This window comes from Oncorhynchus clarkii, unplaced genomic scaffold, assembly GCF_045791955.1.
Source record: "Oncorhynchus clarkii lewisi isolate Uvic-CL-2024 unplaced genomic scaffold, UVic_Ocla_1.0 unplaced_contig_11932_pilon_pilon, whole genome shotgun sequence".
In the NCBI taxonomy this organism is placed as follows: Eukaryota; Metazoa; Chordata; class Actinopteri; order Salmoniformes; family Salmonidae; genus Oncorhynchus; species Oncorhynchus clarkii.
The window spans coordinates 51,294-73,745 of NW_027258456.1; the positions used below are offsets into that span (position 1 = coordinate 51,294).

A 22,452-nucleotide genomic window follows, 5' to 3' on the forward strand; every position below is an offset into this window, starting at 1 on the left:
AACAGCTTCTCCACCATGTTCACTATGAGACCGTGCAGACTTGCCTCGTGTTGCTAAGCAACTGCAATCGGAGGGGGGTGGGGGCTCTGCTCATTCTTATCCCTCTTGAATGAACCAATCAGATCATCATCCCTCTACACCCCCTCCATTCCTCCATCCCAATGTGTTCAGTGATCCTGTCTCTCTTCTCCCTCTGCACTGATCTTAGAACAAATGGTGGATAAAATCACTGTGGTAGATATTAAGAGCCCCCACCCCCCTTCTCCACCCCTCACCCTTGTGTTCTTCTCATACCTGTCCAGTACCTTCACCATAGTGCTGAGGAAGGCGAGAGGAGACGTCTGCATGCTGGTCCATCTGTTTCAAACCGCTAAAATTGACCCCGTTTTAAATTCAACTGTGTCCTTGACAGGGATGTGCTTGCATATATTTCCTATATTCCCAAATATATGTAGGACCACCGATATCCTCTAAAATAATCTATTGGTCCTCACTATAAGACATGATTTATTAGCGTGTGGAGTCAACGTTGATACTGTTACTACAATGTAACAGAAACAGTGGAACAACCCTAGAGATTAAATAGAATGATCACTATCGGAAGAAACTTTCAAATATCTGTATCGTTACTAATCAAATAAACTGTTACATTTTATTGTAAATATATCCCGAGCCAGGGCACGTTTCCTCGTGCGTCGTTCGTTACACAAACAAACTGAATTTGGAAGTCCTGCCGTAGCGCGTTACATTCATTCTGAGCAACATTCCTAAAAATAGCCCTTGCTGCTTGACGTCACTCGGCCAATCACGGATTAGTTGGGAGGGCGGGGGCAACGCGAGGCCATTCCGTCAGACGGCCAATGGTATTTCGCCGAACAGGGCCCGTTCCGTTAGCTCCGCCCACAAGCCTATAGCACCGATTCAATCAGAATACCGCGAAAGGAGCGAATGTGGGCGTGTACATCTTCCAGTAGGAAAATAATCAGTGACGTCACTCAACTGGTTTTTGCAAGTCAAAAGGGCGGAATCTTGGTTTTGTTGACGGACGGTAATGATCCAATCTGAGCACTTTACTAGTTTGACATACTGACAGGTGGCCAATCAGTGTCCTTCACTCCGTTATCAGTCGGGCTGGACTCAGCCAATGGGCTCTATGGATGGGCCTCGATTGTCTGTAGGCTGTAGTCGGTCACTCGGCTTGCTTCACACCGAAAGCTACAGTAGGTTATGTTGATTCTGGTGATTTCCCGACCTCATCGGGTTCGGTAAAACGACATCCTCGGAGCCGGGTTCGGGAAAGGAAAGGGGACTAGGTATCCGGCTCACCTTGCACGGTGCGAAAACGGGGTATTTGCGCTGGGAAGAGGCGTGGGGCCTCGATCGGCGGGGGCTGCACGGAGGGACAGGCGAACCGACCGAGTCGGGCTGGATGCGCTGGACTCGGCCCGGAGCGCTGCGGTTCCAGCAAAGCACCATACCACAGCCCAAGACAGAAAGACGGAGACACGGACGTCGCTGTCTCCATTCCGGACTATAACACCATTTATTATTGTTATAACGGTTCTATACTGTAGAGGAGATCAGGTGAGCTCACTGACAGTCTAGACTGCAGCTGTCAAGCTATTTCAGTCCGGACCGACTGCTGGACTCAGCTTGGACCGGGTCCTGGAGAGTCCAGGGCGGGTTGTGGAGCTCGGATCGCCCGCTGACGGCCTGCCATCATGGGCAACGTGCCCACGGCCAAGAAGGGGAGCGAGATGGAGAGTGGTGGGTGTCATTACGGTGTCGCTCAGAATGATCAGTCTACCTGTCTGTTCACTTCTCTTTAACGGTCTCTCTGGGGGGACACAATGCACCCCTGAAGTGTTTAGGGTACAGGCTACTCAGGATATCCAGTATTCTTTGCATGCCTAAAATTGTGTAATACAAAAAAATCGATCAATCATCACATTTATTTTATAAAGTCATTTTAAGCACAAAGTGCTTTCCAGATACCCAGACTGAAATACCCAAAGAGCAGGAAATACTGAGAGAAATATAGGCATCTATTGGCCTACACGGGCATATTCATCTAATACTTTGTAGCTTACTTCCATATAGCCACATTTGAGCATTCTAGAACATTACAGTTTTAGAACATTACAGTTCTAGAACATTACACTTTTAGAACATTACAGTTCTAGAACATTACACTTTTAGAACATTACAGTTCTAGAACATTACACTTTTAGAACATTACAGTTTTAGAACATTACAGTTCTAGAACATTACCATTTTAGAACATTACAGTTTTAGAACATTACAGTTTTAGAACATTACAGTTCTAGAACATTACACTTTTAGAACATTACAGTTTTAGAACATTACAGTTTTAGAACATTACAGTTCTAGAACATTACAGTTTTAGAACATTACAGTTCTGGAACATTACACTTTTAGAACATTACACTTTTAGAACATTACAGTTCTAGAACATTACAGTTTTAGAACATTACAGATCTAGAACATTACACTTTTAGAACATTACAGTTCTAGAACATTACAGTTCTAGAACATTACACTTTTAGAACATTACAGTTCTAGAACATTACACTTTTAGAACATTACAGTTCTAGAACATTACACTTTTAGAACATTACAGTTCTAGAACATTACACTTTTAGAACATTACAGTTCTAGAACATTACACTTTTAGAACATTACAGTTCTAGAACATTACAGTTCTAGAACATTACAGTTTTAGAACATTACAGTTCTAGAACATTACAGTTCTAGAACATTACCATTTTAGAACATTACAGTTTTAGAACATTACAGTTCTAGAACATTACAGTTTTAGAACATTACAGTTCTAGAACATTACAGTTCTAGAACATTACAGTTTTAGAACATTACAGTTCTAGAACATTACAGTTTTAGAACGTTACAGTTCTAGAACATTACAGTTTTAGAACATTACAGTTCTAGAACATTACAGTTTTAGAACATTACAGTTTTAGAACATTACAGTTCTAGAACATTACAGTTTTAGAACATTACAGTTCTAGAACATTACAGTTCTAGAACATTACAGTTCTAGAACATTACAGTTTTAAAACATTACAGTTCTAGAACATTACAGTTCTAGAACCTAGATTATCTTGTGAGTAGAGGTATTATTTATGAGTCTGATTGTGGACTATAGCACCGCTAGGTTTATATCTGGTTGATGGATGAAGAAAGTGCCAGGTAGAAACTGAGATTTTAGGCCATAATGTTTATAACGTTTCAATCCCAGATTGGCCCTTTTGTATGCCTGATTCCCCCACTGCCTTGAAGATACTACATTTCTAGAAGTCGCCTGATGTATTTGTTCAGCGAACAGTGTTGGAGTTGGATGTTGTCCAGTGTTCCAGACAGGTACAGTATGTTATCACCCAGCAGCACCAGCAGGACAGGGTGGCTTTTTGCAGGCCAGGTGTAAGAATGGCCACATTGCTGTTAGATACCGTTACCAGGCAGCATGTTGGAGGCCCGGGCGCAGGCTGTAGAACTGCGGGGCAGGTGGTGGTGGTGGAGGAGTAGTTAGTAGAGGTGCTGACTAACAGACAGTAGACTGTATGCAGGAAGACAGAGCACTACACCCTTTCTCAAGCTCCCAGTCATTTCCTGTCTCCCTGAAGGACACACTGGGATGCTGAAACATTGGTGCTTTATCCAATCAATGACTAGCAGTGAGACTCTTGTTTTTATAGCCTACAGGGGTAGTTAGGTTTATAATAACAGTATAATAGTTAGGTTATAACAGTTTATAATAGTTAGGTTATAACAGTTTATAATAGTTAGGTTATAATAGGTTATAATAGTTAGGTTATAACAGTATAATAGTTAGGTTATAACAGTTTATAATAGTTAGGTTATAACAGTTTATAATAGTTAGGTTATAACAGTTTATAATAGTTAGGTTATAATAGTTAGGTTATAACAGTATAATAGTTAGGTTATAACAGTTTAGGATACTGTATAGTGGAGGATACGGGTGGAGATTATAACAGAACATGTTTATAATAGTAGTATAGTAGTATAATAGTATAATAGTTAGGTTATAATAGTTAGGTTATAACTGTTCATAATAGTTAGGTTATAACAGTATAATAGTTAGGTTATAACAGTTTATAATAGTTAGGTTATAACAGTTTAGGATACTGTATAGTGGAGGATACTGCGTAGTGGAGGATACTGTGTGGTGGAGGATACTGTGTGGTGGAGGATACTGTATAGTGGAGGATACTGTGTAGTGGAGGATACTGTATAGTGGAGGATACTGTGTAGTGGAGGATACTGTGTAGTGGAGGATACTGTGTAGTGGAGGATACTGTATAGTGGAGGATACTGTATAGTGGAGGATACTGTGTAGTGGAGGATACTGCGTGGTGGAGGATACTGTGTGGTGGAAGATACTGTGTGGTGGAGGATACTGTATAGTGGAGGATACTGTGTAGTGGAGGATACTGTGTAGTGGAGGATACTGTATAGTGGAGGATACTGTATAGTGGAGGATACTGTGTAGTGGAGGATACTGTATAGTGGAGGATACTGTATAGTGGCGGATACTGTGTAGTGGAGGATACTGTGTAGTGGAGGATACTGTATAGTAAAGGATACTGCATAGTGGAGGATACTGTATAGTGGAGGATACTGTGTAGTGGAGGATACTGTATAGTGGAGGATACTGTATAGTGGAGGATACTGTATAGTGGAGGATACTGTGTAGTGGAGGATACTGTATAGTGGAGGATACTGCGTAGTGGAGGATACTGTGTGGTGGAGGATACTGTATAGTGGCGGATACTGTGTAGTGGAGGATACTGTGTAGTGGAGGATACTGTATAGTAAAGGATACTGCATAGTGGAGGATACTGTATAGTGGAGGATACTGTGTAGTGGAGGATACTGTATAGTGGAGGATACTGTATAGTGGAGGATACTGTATAGTGGAGGATACTGTGTAGTGGAGGATACTGTATAGTGGAGGATACTGCGTAGTGGAGGATACTGTGTGGTGGAGGATACTGTATAGTGGAGGATACTGTGTAGTGGAGGATACTGTATAGTGGAGGATACTGTGTAGTGGAGGATACTGTATAGTGGAGGATACTGTATAGTGGAGGATACTGTGTAGTGGAGGATACTGTATAGTGGAGGATACTGCGTAGTGGAGGATACTGTGTGGTGGAGGATACTGTATATCAAATCAAATCAAATCAAATCAAATTTTATTTGTCACATACACATGGTTAGCAGATGTTAATGCGAGTGTAGCGAAATGCTTGTGCTTCTAGTTCCGACAATGCAGTAATAACAAGTAATCTAACTAACAATTCCAAAACTACTGTCTTATACACAGTGTAAGGGGATAAAGAATATGTACATAAGGATATATGAATGAGTGATGGTACAGAGCAGCATAGGCAAGATACAGTAGATGGTATCGGGTACAGTATGTACAAATGAGATGAGTATGTAAACAAAGTGGCATAGTATAGTATAAAGTGGCTAGTGATACATGTATTACATAAGGATACCGTCGATGATATAGAGTACAGTATATACGTATGCGTATGAGATGAATAATGTAGGGTAAGTAACATTTATATAAGGTAGCATTGTTTAAAGTGGCTAGTGATATATTTACATCATTTCCCATCAATTCCCATTATTAAAGTGGCTGGAGTTGAGTCAGTGTCAGTGTGTTGGCAGCAGCCACTCAGTGTTAGTGGTGGCTGTTTAACAGTCTGATGGCCTTGAGATAGAAGCTGTTTTTCAGTCTCTCGGTCCCAGCTTTGATGCACCTGTACTGACCTCGCCTTCTGGATGATAGCGGGGTGAACAGGCAGTGGCTCGGGTGGTTGATGTCCTTGATGATCTTTATGGCCTTCCTGTGACATCGGGTGGTGTAGGTGTCCTGGAGGGCAGGTAGTTTGCCCCCGGTGATGCGTTGTGCAGACCTCACTACCCTCTGGAGAGCCTTACGGTTGAGGGCGGTGCAGTTGCCATACCAGGCGGTGATACAGCCCGCCAGGATGCTCTCGATTGTGCATCTGTAGAAGTTTGTGAGTGCTTTTGGTGACAAGCCGAATTTCTTCAGCCTCCTGAGGTTGAAGAGGCGCTGCTGCGCCTTCTTCACGATGCTGTCTGTGTGAGTGGACCAATTCAGTTTGTCTGTGATGTGTATGCCGAGGAACTTAAAACTTGCTACCCTCTCCACTACTGTTCCATCGATGTGGATAGGGGGGTGTTCCCTCTGCTGTTTCCTGAAGTCCACAATCATCTCCTTAGTTTTGTTGACGTTGAGTGTGAGGTTGTTTTCCTGACACCACACTCCGAGGGCCCTCACCTCCTCCCTGTAGGCCGTCTCATCGTTGTTGGTAATCAAGCCTACCACTGTTGTGTCGTCCGCAAACTTGATGATTGAGTTGGAGGCGTGCGTGGCCACGCAGTCGTGGGTGAACAGGGAGTACAGGAGAGGGCTCAGAACGCAACCTTGTGGGGCCCCAGTGTTGAGGATCAGCGGGGAGGAGATGTTGTTGCCTACCCTCACCACCTGGGGGCGGCCCGTCAGGAAGTCCAGTACCCAGTTGCACAGGGCGGGGTCGAGACCCAGGGTCTCGAGCTTGATGACGAGCTTGGAGGGTACTATGGTGTTGAATGCCGAGCTGTAGTCGATGAACAGCATTCTCACATAGGTATTCCTCTTGTCCAGATGGGTTAGGGCAGTGTGCAGTGTGGTTGAGATTGCATCGTCTGTGGACCTATTTGGGCGGTAAGCAAATTGGAGTGGGTCTAGGGTGTCAGGTAGGGTGGAGGTGATATGGTCCTTGACTAGTCTCTCAAAGCACTTCATGATGACGGATGTGAGTGCTACGGGGCGGTAGTCATTTAGCTCAGTTACCTTAGCTTTCTTGGGAACAGGAACAATGGTGGCCCTCTTGAAGCATGTGGGAACAGCAGACTGGTATAGGGATTGATTGAATATGTCCGTAAACACACCGGCCAGCTGGTCTGCGCATGCTCTGAGGGCGCGGCTGGGGATGCCATCTGGGCCTGCAGCCTTGCGAGGGTTAACACGTTTAAATGTCTTACTCACCTCGGCTGCAGTGAAGGAGAGACCGCATGTTTTCGTTGCAGGCCGTGTCAGTGGCACTGTATTGTCCTCAAAGCGGGCAAAAAAGTTATTTAGTCTGCCTGGGAGCAAGACATCCTGGTCCGTGACTGGGCTGGGTTTCTTCCTGTAGTCCGTGATTGACTGTAGACCCTGCCACATGCCTCTTGTGTCTGAGCCGTTGAATTGAGATTCTACTTTGTCTCTGTACTGGCGCTTAGCTTGTTTGATAGCCTTGCGGAGGGAATAGCTGCACTGTTTGTATTCGGTCATGTTACCAGACACCTTGCCCTGATTAAAAGCAGTGGTTCGCGCTTTCAGTTTCACACGAATGCTGCCATCAATCCACGGTTTCTGGTTAGGGAATGTTTTAATCGTTGCTATGGGAACGACATCTTCAACGCACGTTCTAATGAACTCGCACACCGAATCAGCGTATTCGTCAATGTTGTTATCTGACGCAATACGAAACATCTCCCAGTCCACGTGATGGAAGCAGTCTTGGAGTGTGGAGTCAGCTTGGTCGGACCAGCGTTGGACAGACCTCAGCGTGGGAGCCTCTTGTTTTAGTTTCTGTCTGTAGGCAGGGATCAACAAAATGGAGTCGTGGTCAGCTTTTCCGAAAGGGGGGCGGGGCAGGGCCTTATATGCGTCGCGGAAGTTAGAGTAACAATGGTCCAAGGTCTTTCCTCCCCTGGTTGCGCAATCGATATGCTGATAAAATTTGGGGAGTCTTGTTTTCAGATTAGCCTTGTTAAAATCCCCAGCTACAATGAATGCAGCCTCCGGATAAATTGTTTCCAGTTTGCAGAGAGTTAAATAAAGTTCGTTCAGAGCCATCGATGTGTCTGCTTGGGGGGGGATATATACGGCTGTGATTATAATCGAAGAGAATTCTCTTGGTAGATAATGCGGTCTACATTTGATTGTGAGGAATTCTAAATCAGGTGAACAGAAGGATTTGAGTTCCTGTATGTTTCTTTCATCGCACCATGTCACGTTAGTCATAAGGCATACGCCCCCGCCCCTCTTTTTACCAGAAAGATGTTTTTTCCTGTCTGCGCGATGCGTGGAGAAACCTGTTGGCTGCACCGCTTCGGATTGCGTCTCTCCAGTAAGCCACGTTTCCGTGAAGCAAAGAACGTTACAGTCTCTGATGTCCCTCTGGAATGCTACCCTTGCTCGGATTTCATCAACCTTGTTGTCAAGAGACTGGACATTGGCAAGAAGAATGCTAGGGAGTGGTGCGCGCTGTGCCCGTCTCCGGAGTCTGACCAGAAGACCGCCTCGTTTCCCTCTCTTTCGGAGTCGTTTTTTTGGGTCGCTGCATAGGATCCACTCAGTTGTCCTGTTTGTAAGGCAGAACACAGGATCCGCGTCGCGAAAAACATATTCTTGGTCGTACTGATGGTGAGTTGATGCTGATCTTATATTCAGTAGTTCTTCTCGACTGTATGTAATGAAACCTAAGATGACCTGGGGTACTAATGTAAGAAATAACACGTAAAAAAACAAAAAACTGCATAGTTTCCTAGGAACGCGAAGCGAGGCGGCCATCTCTGTCGGCGCCGGAAGTAGTAATATAGTAGTATAGTGGAGGATACTGTGTAGTGGAGGATACTGTATAGTGGAGGATACTGTATAGTGGAGGATACTGTATAGTGGAGGATACTGTGTAGTGGAGGATACTGTATAGTGCAGGATACTGTATAGTGGAGGATACTGTATAGTGGAGGATACTGTATAGTGGAGGATACTGTATAGTGGAGGATACTGTATAGTGGAGGATACTGTGTAGTGGAGGATACTGTATAGTGCAGGATACTGTATAGTGGAGGATACTGTGAAGTGGAGGATACTGTCACTGTGTGTTTTAAACTGTTTTATTGAACCTTTATTTACCTGGACAAGTCAGTTATTTGAAATGACTGTGTGTGTGTGACTGTGTGTGTGACTGTGTGTGTGTGACTGTGTGTGTGACTGTGTGTGTGTGTGTGTCAGTTAGATGTAGCAGTAGGTCACTAATGAGACTGTGTCCTGTTGTCCAGGTGTCACATTGTTACTGACACACACACACACACACAGACACACACACACACACACACACACACACACACACACACTGGAGCTGAGAAAGAGAGAGAGAAAGAGAGAGAAAGAGGGCAGGAGAGAGAGTGTAATGTTTACTGTAAATGTTTTTGTTTATTTCACCTTTGTTTATTATCTATTTCACTTGTTTTGGCAAAGTAAACATATGTTTCACATGACAATAAAGCTCCTTGAATTGAAGAAAGAAGGAGAGACAGAGAGAGAGAGAGAGAGAGAGAGAGAGAGAGGAAAGGATAGAGAGAGAAAGAAAGGAAGCTAGAAATGGTAGAAATATATGTTGTGTGTTTTGGTCACTCTCACTGAGAGTCACACACTGTTGGACAAACACACACACACACACACATACACACAGGTGTACAGGCTCCTCTCAAGGACAAATTGATAACCGTATGTGTGTGTGTGTGTGTGTGCGCGTGTGGGCGTGTGTGTGTACGTGTGTGTGTACGTGCGTGTGGGCGTATGTGTGTGTGTGTGTGTGTGTGTGTGTGTGTGTGTGTGTGTGTGTGTGTGTGTGTGTGTGTGTGTGTGTGTGTGTGTGTGTGTGTGTGTGTGTGTGTGTGTGTGTGCGCGTGCGTGTGTGATGTTTGTGTGTGTGCGTGTGTGTGCGTGTGTGATGTTTGTGTGTATGTGTGCGTGGGTGTGGGCGTGTGTGTGTGTCCAACAGTGAAGGAGTTCCTGGCTAAAGCCAAAGAGGACTTTCTCAAGAAGTGGGAGAACCCTGAACAGGTGAGTTATCTGAGGAGTCAGATAGTTATATATGAGAGACAGAGACACTTATTTCTCTCAGATTACACAGATCCACAAAGAATTTGAGAACCAACCCAATTTTGATAAACTCCTAAAACTACTGGGTAAAATACCACAGTGTTCCATCACAGCAGCAAGATTTGTGACCTGTTGCCACAAGAAAAGGGCAACCAGTGAAGAACAAACACCATTGTAATTACAACCCATATTTATGTTTATTTATTTTCCCTTTTGTACTTTAACTATTTGCACATTGTTACAACACTGTACATATACATAATATGACATTTGAAATGTCTTTATTCTTTTGGAACTTTTGTGAGTGTAATGTTTACTTTTAATTTTTATTGTTTATTTCACTTTTGTTTATTATAACTACTTCACTTGCTTTAGCAACGTTAACATAAGTTTCACATGCAAATAAAGCCCCTTGAATTGAAATGTACATTGAGTTGAGAGAGAAACTGGATGACTGATATCATACTCATATCTGAATAAGGAAATGCTGCTTGTGTGGCAATACTTGATTGTGGAAGACTGTACCCACCCGCCCGCCCACCCACCCGACCGCCCTGTGTGTTAGATGTGCCCGCCCGCCCACCCACCCGACCGCCCTGTGTGTTAGATGTCATTCTCATTCTCTCCCTATCATTCCTAAGCAGATGATGATCAGTCCTGTGTCGTGTACACATGACACAACTCCTATTACACACACACACACACACACACACACACATACACACTCTCTCTCTCTCTCTCTCTGTAACCATTTCTCTGTGGCCCTCTCCTCCACAGAACACAGCGAGTCTGGATCAGTTTGAGCGGTTGAAAACTCTGGGTACGGGTTCGTTTGGCCGCGTCATGCTGGTCAAGCACAAAGAGACCGGGCAACACTTTGCCATGAAGATCCTCAACAAGCAGAAGGTCAGCATGGTTTCAGGGGTTAGAGGTCAGAGGTTAGGAAAGTTTCAAAAGAGTACCATCACACACTTCCAAAAGTTCAGTTTGAGCGTAAAACCCATGAATCTAGATAAGTTATAAAGTGTTAGGGCAGTGTTTCCCAGTCCTGGGGAATCCAGATGAGTTATAGTGTTAGGGCAGTGTTTCCCAGTCCTGGGGAATCCAGATGAGTTATAGTGTTAGGGCAGTGTTTCCCAGTCCTGGGGAATCCAGATGAGTTATAGTGTTAGGGCAGTGTTTCCCAGTCCTGGGGAATCCAGATGAGTTATAAAGTGTTAGGGCAGTGTTTCCCAGTCCTGGGGAATCCAGATGAGTTATAAAGTGTTAGGGCAGTGTTTCCCAGTCCTGGGGAATCCAGATGAGTTATAGTGTTAGGGCAGTGTTTCCCAGTCCTGGAGAATCCAGATGAGTTATAGTGTTAGGGCAGTGTTTCCCAGTCCTGGGGAATCCAGATGAGTTATAGTGTTAGGGCAGTGTTTCCCAGTCCTGGGGAATCCAGATGAGTTATAGTGTTAGGGCAGTGTTTCCCAGTCCTGGGGAATCCAGATGAGTTATAAAATGTTAGGGCAGTGTTTCCCAGTCCTGGGGAATCCAGATGAGTTATAGTGTTAGGGCAGTGTTTCCCAGTCCTGGGGAATCCAGATAAGTTATAAAGTGTACAATACATTGTTTCAACCTCTTTCTTCCCCTGTCTCTGTCTCTCTCTGTGTCTGTCTCTCTCTCTGTCTCTTTCAGGTTGTGAAGCTGAAACAGATAGAACATACTCTGAATGAGAAGCGTATTCTAACGGCTGTCAGCTTCCCTTTCCTGGTACAAGTAGAGTTCTCTTTCAAGGTACACACTATCTCTGTGTGTGTGTATACCAAACATTAAGAACACCTTCCTAATATTGACTTGCACCCCTCCCCCCTTTTCCCCTCAGAACAGCCTCAATGTGTCGGGGTATAGACTCTACAAGGTGTTGAAAGCGTTCCACAGGGATGCTGGCCCATGTTGACTCCAATGCTTTCCACAGTTGTCAAGTCGGCTGGATGTCCTTTGGGTGGTGGACAATTCTTGATACACACGGGAAACTGTTGAGCGTGAAAAACCCAGCAGCGTTGCAGTTCTTGACACAACGGTGCACTCGTCACCTACTACCATACCCCCTACCATACCCACTACCATACCCACCCACTACCATACCCACTACCATACCCACTACCGTACCCACTACCATACCCACTACTGTACCCACTACCATACCCACTACTGTACCCACTACCATACCCCCTACCATACCCACTACCATACCCCTACCGTACCCTCTACTGTACCCACTAATATACCCACTACCATACCCCCTACCATACCCCCTACCTTACCCCCTACCATACCCACTACATTACCCCCTACCATACCCACTACCATAAACACTACATTACCCACTACCGTACCCCATAACCACTACCGTACCCCTACCATACCCACTACCATACCCACTACCATACCCACTACTGTACCCACTACCATACCCCCTACCATACCCACTACTGTACCCACTACCATACCCACTACCATACCCCCTACCATACCCACTACCATACCCCTACCATACCCACTACCATACCCACTACCATACCCACTACCATACCCCCTACCATACCCCCTACCATACCCCCTACCATACCCACTACTGTACCCACTAATATACCCACTACCGTACCCCATACCCACTACCATACCCACTACCATACCCACTACCATACCCACTACTGTACCCACTACCATACCCCCTACCGTACCCACTACTGTACCCACTACCATACCCACTACTGTACCCACTACCATACCCACTACTGTACCCACTACCATACCCCCTACCATACCCACTACCATACCCACTACCATACCCACTACCATACCTACTACCATACCCACTAATATAGCCACTACCATACCCCATACCCACTACCATACCCCCTACCATACCCCCTACCGTACCCCCTACCATACCCACTACCATACCCCATTCAAAGACACTGAAGACTTTTGTCCTACCCATTCACCCTCTGAATGGCACACATACACAATCCATGTCCCAAAGCTCAACACTCCTTCTTTCACATGACTCCTCCCCTTCATCTTTAACCTGACTCCTCCCCTTCATCTTTCACATGACTCCTCCCCTTAATCTTTAACCTGACTCCTCCCCTTCATCTTTCACATGACTCCTCCCCTTCATCTTTCACATGACTCCTCCCCTTCATCTTTAACCTGACTCCTCACCTTCATCTTTATCCTGACTCCTCCCCTTCTACACTGATTGAAGTGGATTTAACAGGTGACATCAATAAGGGATCATAGCTTTCACCTGAATTCACCTGGTCAGTATGTCATGGAAAGAGCAGGTGTTCTTAATGTTTTGTACACTCAGTGTACGTCTGTGTGTGTGTGTGTGTGTGTGTGTGTGTGTGTGTGTGTGTGTCAGTAACAGATCCTGTCTGTTCTGCAGGACAACACTAACCTGTACATGGTGATGGAGTATGTACCTGGTGGAGAGATGTTCTCTCATCTACGACGAATCGGCAGGTTCAGGTACGTCTTCACAGCAGAGCTGAGCAGTCTGAAATCCCACTCAATGCTCACGGAGCAGTCTGGCGCTCAACTCCTCGCTCAAGGAGCGGTCTGGCGCTCAACTCCTCGATCACGAAGCAGTCTGGCGCTCAACTCCTCGATCACGGAGCAGTCTGGCGCTCAACTCCTCGAATCACAGAGCAGTCTGGCGCTCATGTCCTCGATCATAGAGCAGTCTGGCGCTCATGTCCTCGATCACGGAGCGGTCTGGCGCTATACTCCTCGATCATAGAGCAGTCTGGCGCTCAACTCCTCGATCATAGAGTGGTCTGGCGCTCAACTCCTGGATCATAGAGCGGAAGTGTCATCATTTAAAAGATGAACTTCTTGTTAATCCAGCCGCGTTGTCAAATTTCAAAAAGGCTTTACGGCGAAAGCACACCATGCGATTAACAAGAAGCCCCGCATACAAAAGCATTAAAACATTTTCCAACCAAGCAGATGCATCGCGAAAGTCAGAAATAGAGATAAAATAAATCCCTTACCTTTGAAGATCTTCATCTGGTTGCATTCACAAGGGTCCCTGTTACATCACAAATGGTCCTTTTGTTCAATAAAGTCCTTCTTTTATATCCCAAAAAAGTAAGTTTATTTGGCGCGCTTCATTCAATAATCCACCGGTTTCCCTTCGTTCAAAATGCATACAAAATGAATCCCAAATGTTACCAATAAACTTGGTCCAAATATGTCAAACAACGTTCCTAATCAATCCTCAGGTACCCTAATATGTAAATAAAAGATCAAATTTAAGACAGAAAATAGTATATTCAATACTGGAGATAAATAACCAAGTGCGTCACAATCATTTTCCAACCAAGCAGATGCATCACGAAAGTCAGAAATAGCAATAAAATAAATCGCTTACCTTTGAAGATCTTCATCTTTTTGCAATCCCAAATGTCCCAGTTACACAATGAATCGTCGTTTTGTTCGATAAGTTTATATCCCCAAAATGTCTGTTTTTTTGGCGCGTTTGATTCAGAAATACACCTGTTCCAACTCGCCCAATATGCCTACAAAGGAATGTAAAAATTAACCTGTAAACTTGGTCCAAACATTTCAAACAACGTTTCTAATCCAACCTCAGGTACCCTAATATGTAAATAATCAATCAAATTTAAGATGGAATAAACTGTTTCCAATACCGGAGAAAAACAACGAGGAGCTTGCTCTCATTCACGCGCACCAAAATACTAGAGTCCTTCTGAGTGACACTTAGAAAGAATACCAATACTTCTTTATTTAAAAAAAAAACAACATCTAACAATTTCTAAAGACTGTTGACATCTAGGAAGCCATAGGAACTGCAATCTGGGTCCTAATAATTCGGCTTTCCCATAGAAAAGCATTGGAAAGTCAAATGACCTAAAAAAAAAAAATCCTGGATGGATTGTCCTCGGGTTTTCCTGCCAAATCAGTTCTGTTATACTCACAGACATTATTTTAACAGTTTTAGAAAATTTAGAGTGCTTTCTATCCAATACTACATATGCATATCCCAGCTTCTGGGGCCTGAGTAACAGGCAGTTTACTTAGGGCACCTCAGTCATCCGAACATCCGAATACTGCCCCCTATCCCTAAAAAGCTAAGAAGCTTCAACATTTCAACAACCTGTCATATGCTATTGAACCAGGAACTAGCTGATGATATGCTGCTGATGTGTTAAAAACAAAAGTATTTTTCTCTCATTCATTGACGATCAGATACTTCAGTCGGTTCTGTTGTCTTCACATTTATCAGTTGATAGACAACTTAACACTGTTACACACTTAGACTCCTTTTTTTAACAATAGCCTAAATATACATCTCCCGTAGACATCTCCTGTAAACATCTCCTGTAGACATCTCCTGTAGACATCTCCTGTAAACATCTCCTGTAGACATCTCCTGTAAACATCTCCTGTAGACATCTCCTGAAAACATCTCCTGTAAACATCTCCTGTAGACATCTCATGTAGACATCTCCTGTAAACATCTCCCGTAGACATCTCCTGTAAACATCACCTGCAGACATCTCCTGTAAACATCTCCCGTTGACATTTCCTGTAAACATCTCCTGTAAACATCTCCTGTAAACATCTCCTGTAGACATCTCCTGTAGACATCTCCTGTAGACATCTCCTGTAGACATCTCCTGTAAACATCTCCTGTAAACATCTCCTGTAAACATCTCCTGTAGACATCTCCTGTAGACATATCATGTAGACATCTCCTGTAAACATCTCCTGTAAACATCTCCTGTAGACATCTCCTGCAGACATCTCCTGTAAACATCTCCCATTGACATTTCCTGTAAACATCTCCTGTAAACATCTCCTGTAAACATCTCCTGTAGACATCTCCTGTAGACATCTCCTGTAAACATCTCCTGTAAACATCTCCTGCAGACATCTCCTGTAAACATCTCCTGTAGACATCTCCCGTTGACATTTCCTGTAAACATCTCCCGTTGACATTTCCTGTAAACATCTCCTGTAAACATCTCCTGTAGACATCTCCTGTAGACATCTCCTGTAAACATCTCCTGTAAACATCTCCTGCAGACATCTCCTGTAGACATATCATGTAGACATCTCCTGTAAACATCTCCTGTGCTGCTGCATGGGTTCATTGGTTGTCTTACTGTCTGTTACACAGGCTGTGACCTATTTCTTGGTTGACTCATATCAACATCTGTGCATGTGAGGTAGGCTAAAGAAATACAACAGAATAGGCCTCATTAAAAGAGCAGTGTTGATGGAAATGCTAAATGCTAAAGTGCTGGGCAGAGCAAATGACTGGTGGCTGAGAGGCGGACATTTTTAAATATGCTCCTCGCTCCAGTCAAATTACTCACGCTCCGCTCCTCGCTCCACTACAGCTCCACTCCACTCACATCCTCTGCTACACACACACACACACACACACACACACACACACACACACACACACACACACACACACACACACACACACACACACACACACACACACACACACACATACACACACACACACACACACATGTGCTACTGGATTGGGCTCGATTGTAGATTCTATCGAAATTCTATGTAAAATAATAAAATCAAGTTGATCCTCCTTTATTGTGTTCTACTGTATTCTATTTAGTTACTGTAGTACTGTTATCTATTCTACTGTATTCTATTTAGTTACTGTTGTACTGTCACTTATTCTACTGTATTCTATTTAGTTACTCTAGTACTGTCATCTATTCTACTGTATTCTATTTAGTTACTGTAGTACTGTCATCTATTCTACTGTATTCTATTTAGTTACTGTAGTACTGTCATCTATTCTACTGTACTCTATTTAGTCACTGTAGTACTGTCATCTAATCTACTGTATTCTATTTAGTTACTGTAGTACTGTCATCTATTCTACTGTATTCTATTTAGTTACTGTAGTACTGTCATCTATTCTACTGTACTCTATTTAGTCACTGTAGTACTGTCATCTAATCTACTGTATTCTGTTTAGTTACTGTAGTACTGTCATCTATTCTACTGTTATCTTCTCTGCTTAGTTGCTTATTCATCTTTCTCTCTCTCTCTCTCTCTCTCTTTCTCTCTTCCTTCCTCTCTCTCTCTCATGTAGTGAGCCTCATGCTCGGTTCTACGCGGCTCAGATCGTTCTGACCTTTGAGTACCTGCACGCCCTGGACCTCATCTACCGAGACCTGAAACCGGAGAACCTTCTCATAGACCAGCAGGGCTACATACAGGTGACACAAGCATGACATAGAGCTACATACAGATGACATAGCATGACATAGAGCTACATACAGATGACATAGGATGATCTAGAGCGTCATACAGGTGACATGGGATGACGTAAAGCAACAGACAGGTCATTTAACCTGATGTAGGGTTAGAAACAGGTAACATAAACCGACATAAGGTTATGTACGGGCTACACACATTAGGTTGTAATATTTTTATTGAGGATGTTATAGACGGGACAAAACCGAGGCGGGGGAATCCAAGGATTGTTGACAACATGTCAACTATATTTCCTCTCCCAAGTCTTTATTGAAAAAAGACAAATGTGCACAATAAGCACTTGTTGTTTCTCAAATACACTGCATTCAGAAGGTATTCAGAGCCTTTGACATTTCCAACATGTAGTTACGTTACGGCCCTATTCTAAAATGAATTAAATTGTTTTTTCCTTCATCAATCTCCACACAATACCCCATAATGACAAAGCAAAACTGGTTTAGAGTTTAAAAAAACAACTTTAATATTACATTTACATACGTATTCAGACCCTTTACTCAGTACTTTGTTGAAGCACCTTTGGCAGTGATTACAGCCGTGAGTCTTCTTGGGTATGATGCTACAAGCTTGGCACACCTGTATTTGGGGAGTTTCTCCCATTCCTCTCTGCAGATCCTCTCAAGCTCTTGTCAGGTTGAACGAGGAGCTTTGCAGCACAGCTATTTTCAGGTTTCTCCGGAGATGTTCGATCGTGTTCAAGTCCGGGCTCTGGCTGGATCACTCAAGGACATTCAGAGACTTGTCACTCCTGCGCTGTCTTGGCTGTGTGCTTAGGATAGTTGTCCTGTTGGAAGGTGAACCTTCGCCCCAGTTTGTGGTCCTGAGCGCTCTGGAGCAGGTTTTCATCAAGGATCTGTCTGTGCTCTGTTCATCTTTCCCTCAATCCTGACTAGTCTCCCAGTCCCTGCCGCTGAAAAACATCCCCACAGTATGATGCTGCCACCACCATGCTTCACCGTAGGGATGGTGCCAGGTTTCCTCCAGATGTGCCGCTTGGCATTCAGGCCAAATAGTTCAATCTTGGTTTCATCAGACCAGAGAATCTTGTTTCTCATTTAGGTGCCTTAGGTGCCATTTAGGTTCCTTTCTGGGAAACCTCCTAGCGGGCTGTCATGTGCCATTTACTGAGGGGTGACACCGCATTCTGCAGCGATACGACATCCCATCTGGTTTGCGCTTAGTGGGACAATGACCCAAAAACACACCTCCAGGATGTGAAAGGGCTATTTGACCAAGAAGGAGAGTGATGGAGTGCCGTATCAGATGACCTGGATGACCACAATCACCCGACCTCGACTCAGTTGAGATGGTTTGGGATGAGTTGGAACGCAAAGTGGATGAAAAGCAGCCAACAAGCGCTCAGCATATGTGGGAACTCCTTTAAGACTGTTGGAAAAGCATTCCTCGTGAAGCTGGTTGAGAGAATGCCAAGAGTGTGCAAAGCTGTCATCAAGGCAAAGGGTGGCTACTTTGAAGAGTCTAAAATATATTTTGATTTGTTTAACACTTTTTTTGGTTACTACATGATTCCATTTGTGTTATTTCATAGTTTTGATGGCTTCACTATTATTCTACAATGTATAAAATAGTACAAATTCTTGAATGAGTAGGTGTGTCCAAACGTTTGACTGGTATTGTATGTAAATACTGTATGTAAATAAGGTTTTTCTTTTTTATAAATTTGCAAAAAAGTCTAAACCTTTTCACTTTGTTACTATGGGGTATTGTGATGTCACTATGGGGTATTGTGATGTCACTATGGGGTATTGTGATGTCACTATGGGGTATTGTGTAGAGATTGATGAGGAACCTTTTTATTTAATCCATTTTATGAAAAGGTCAAGGGATCAGAATACTTTCCCTGTATAGTACATCGTTACAGTCGTTGGTCAGCTAGCTAGCGGATTTGAGCCATATTAGCATAGACGTGACGAGCGAGAACACCTCAAAACAAGACATGGTATCAATAAGAAGATAAAACTAGTTGAAACGAACCACCTACTAACCACCTACTGACCACCTACTAACCACCTACTGACCACCTACTAACCACCTACGAACCACCTACTGACCACCTACGAACCACCTACTAACCACCTACTAACCACCTATTGACCACCTACTGACCACCTAACCCCCTAACCACCTACTAACCACCTACTGACCACCTACTAACCACCTACTGACCACCTACTGACCACCTAACCACCTACTGACCACCTAATGACCACCTACTGACCACCTACTAACCACCTACTAACCACCTACTGACCACCTACTGACCACCTACTAACCACCTACTGACCACCTACTGACCACCTACTAACCACCTACTGACCACCTACTAACCACCTACTGACCACCTACTAACCACCTACAGACCACCTACTGACCACCTACTAACCACCTACTGACCACCTACTAACCACCTACTGACCACCTACTAACCACCTACTGACCACCTACTGACCACCTACTAACCACCTACTAACCACCTACTGACCACCTACTAACCACCTACTGACCACCTACTAACAACCTATTGACCACCTACTAACCACCTACTAACCACCTACGTTCCCCACACGGCAGCTTCTTGTCATTGTTGCTTTCTGGCCGTTCAGAATCACAACAACACAAGGCCTTCTGCCCCATCAACGCCCGCGCATCGGTTTTTGTGCTGTTGTCAGACGTCTATGGTGTGAACCCCTTCCTGTGTTTGCTAACGTTGCCTTTCGAGGGAGATGCGGCCCAGTGGGAGTTCTTGTAGAACGGCAGAAAAAAAAGCCTTTATTTACATGTTGCTTATGAGTGAATTTCACACTACTTTTGGATTATAATTTGGATTTTATATGAATTTCCTGCTTAATGTAATGTTTGTGTCATCATCGCCAATCAACTGCATTATACTTTAAAAAAAACACTTCAGCTTCAACCAGTAAAATGGCTCTTTGGCTAGCTTTTGCTACAGCCTATATCAATGAGTGTTCGCATTCTAGCTAATTAAAAAAATAAAAGAGAGCCGCACACTCTCGGAGCTCAGATGCAAAAATGTCATGTCCAACGTTTCAACAGCCAAGCTGTCTTCATCAGGCTATAATCACAAACACTGCGGGATGACTCGTTTATATAGTGTCAAAAGACACAGGTGTCTGGAATCATGGCCAGAGTAGCCTAATATCATTGGTTAATTATCAAATATTAAAATGCCATACAAAGCTTGTGTAGTCGAAAATGTATTTATGATCGTATGCTAATCCATTTGTTTGTATGCTGTTCTTTGTATGCCATTTTAATATTTGATAATTATCCAATGATATTAGGCCACTCTTGGCCATGATTACAGACACCTGTGTCTTTTGACTATATTAACAAATCATCCCGCAGTGTTTGTGATTATAGCCTGATGAAGACAGCTTGGCTGTCGAAACGTTGGTAATTAAATGTTTGCAACTGCGCTCCTAGAGTGTGCGGCTCTCTTTTATTTTCAAGTTTTCTATTCCGCTCGCCAGCACCTAGGAGTGCGTTTATTTTTCTTCTAGAGCATTCTAGCTAACAACTGCTGCATCCAAAACAGTTATTTAGCACAGATCACGACCAAATAGGATCTGTGACTGTTCAAGCAAGAATCAAAACATCATTGTAAGCATATGAGAACCCCCACAAAGTTAATTTGTTTAGAAGTAATATCAACTTAAATCAAAGCAAAGGGCGCAGATGGCAAAGGCTTTCTCACTGCCGCCAAGAGTTTTGCGCATCTTTGCTTGACGGCAGTGTGTCGTACTGGAAAGGGTTCTATTACATGCGCTTACTGTATATGTCTGTGTACCAGGCTCTACAACAGTGGTTTATAGTGCAGTCTCTGCTGCCCCCTAGTGGAGAACAGCGGTACTTCAGATTCCGCTGTCGCTACTATTTAACTACTGCGTAACTACTGTGTCTTTATTACTAAATGTTTCCCTCCTCCTGTCTCTCTCTCAATTCAATTCAAATGGCTTTATTGGCATGGGAAACATATGGTAACATTGCCAAAGCAAGTAAAATAGATAATAAACAAAAGTGAGATAAGCAATCAAAAATGAACAGAAAACATTACACTCACAGAAGTTTCAAAGGAATAGAGACATTTCAAATGTCATTATGGCTATGTACAGTGTTTATAACGATGTGCAAATAAATATGGGTTGTATTTTCAATGGTCTCTCTCCCTCTCTCTGTCTCTCTCTCAGGTGACAGATTTTGGTTTTGCTAAGCGTGTGAAAGGTCGAACCTGGACACTGTGTGGAACCCCAGAGTACCTGGCCCCAGAGATCATCCTCAGCAAGGTGAGCCGCAATGGAGGCCCAGTGGCATAGCACTGAATGGGATTCTGTGCAATTATTTTTATGGAATCAACATGGAGCCTAACGCTGTCCCAGTGGTTTAGCACTGAATGGGTTGCTGCGCAACTACTTTACTGGTATCAAAATGGAGGAGGCAGCTGTCCCTGAGGCATTACTTTACTACAGACCTCAGTTACTTTCTCTCTCTACCTCCAAACCTCAATGTAACACTCAACATGTTAAATCTCCTCTCCCTCTTTACCTCCCTCCCTCATTTCCCTACCCCTCCCCCTCCCCCTCCCCTCCCCTCCCTCCCCCTCCCCTCCCCTCCTCCCTCTCTCTCCCTCTCCAGGGGTATAACAAGGCGGTAGACTGGTGGGCGTTGGGTGTGTTGGTCTATGAGATGGCAGCCGGTTATCCTCCCTTCTTCGCTGACCAGCCCATACAAATTTATGAAAAGATCGTCTCTGGGAAGGTGAGCTGGGCCAGTGTAACAGACATAAGTACATGAGATCACTCCATAGCACTCCTATCGAATAGGATGCTTTTGTATAGCACGGCTGGTTGGCGCGTTGTTAAGGAGAGCGGTCACGTGTGTTAGCGAGGCTGAGCGCTCTGGGTTTGGGATAGTTTACCCGGAGTTGTAGTCAGCGAGGGGAAAAGCTAAACTAGCATACTGACTAGGTTTCACTAGGTTGTGTTGCAAGTGGCACCTTTCCCTGTGTGAACTACTTTTGACCAGGGCCATATCACCCGTTTCCCTTTACTAATACTTTTGAC

At 44.0% G+C, this 22,452-nt stretch overlaps 1 protein-coding gene across 1 annotated transcript; it reads left to right on the plus strand.

The window, feature by feature from the left end:
• Positions 1–1,329: 1,329 nt before the first annotated feature.
• LOC139396966 (cAMP-dependent protein kinase catalytic subunit alpha-like) lies at positions 1,330–22,175 on the plus strand (the record flags this gene model as incomplete). The annotated part of the gene is made up of 8 exons (XM_071143902.1): positions 1,330–1,767; positions 9,915–9,976; positions 10,793–10,921; positions 11,693–11,791; positions 13,452–13,534; positions 17,169–17,295; positions 21,580–21,675; positions 22,025–22,175. Coding segments are annotated over exons 1-8 (793 nt in total), but the record flags the coding sequence as incomplete, so codon positions are not given.
• Between the last annotated feature and the right edge of the window lie 277 nt (positions 22,176–22,452).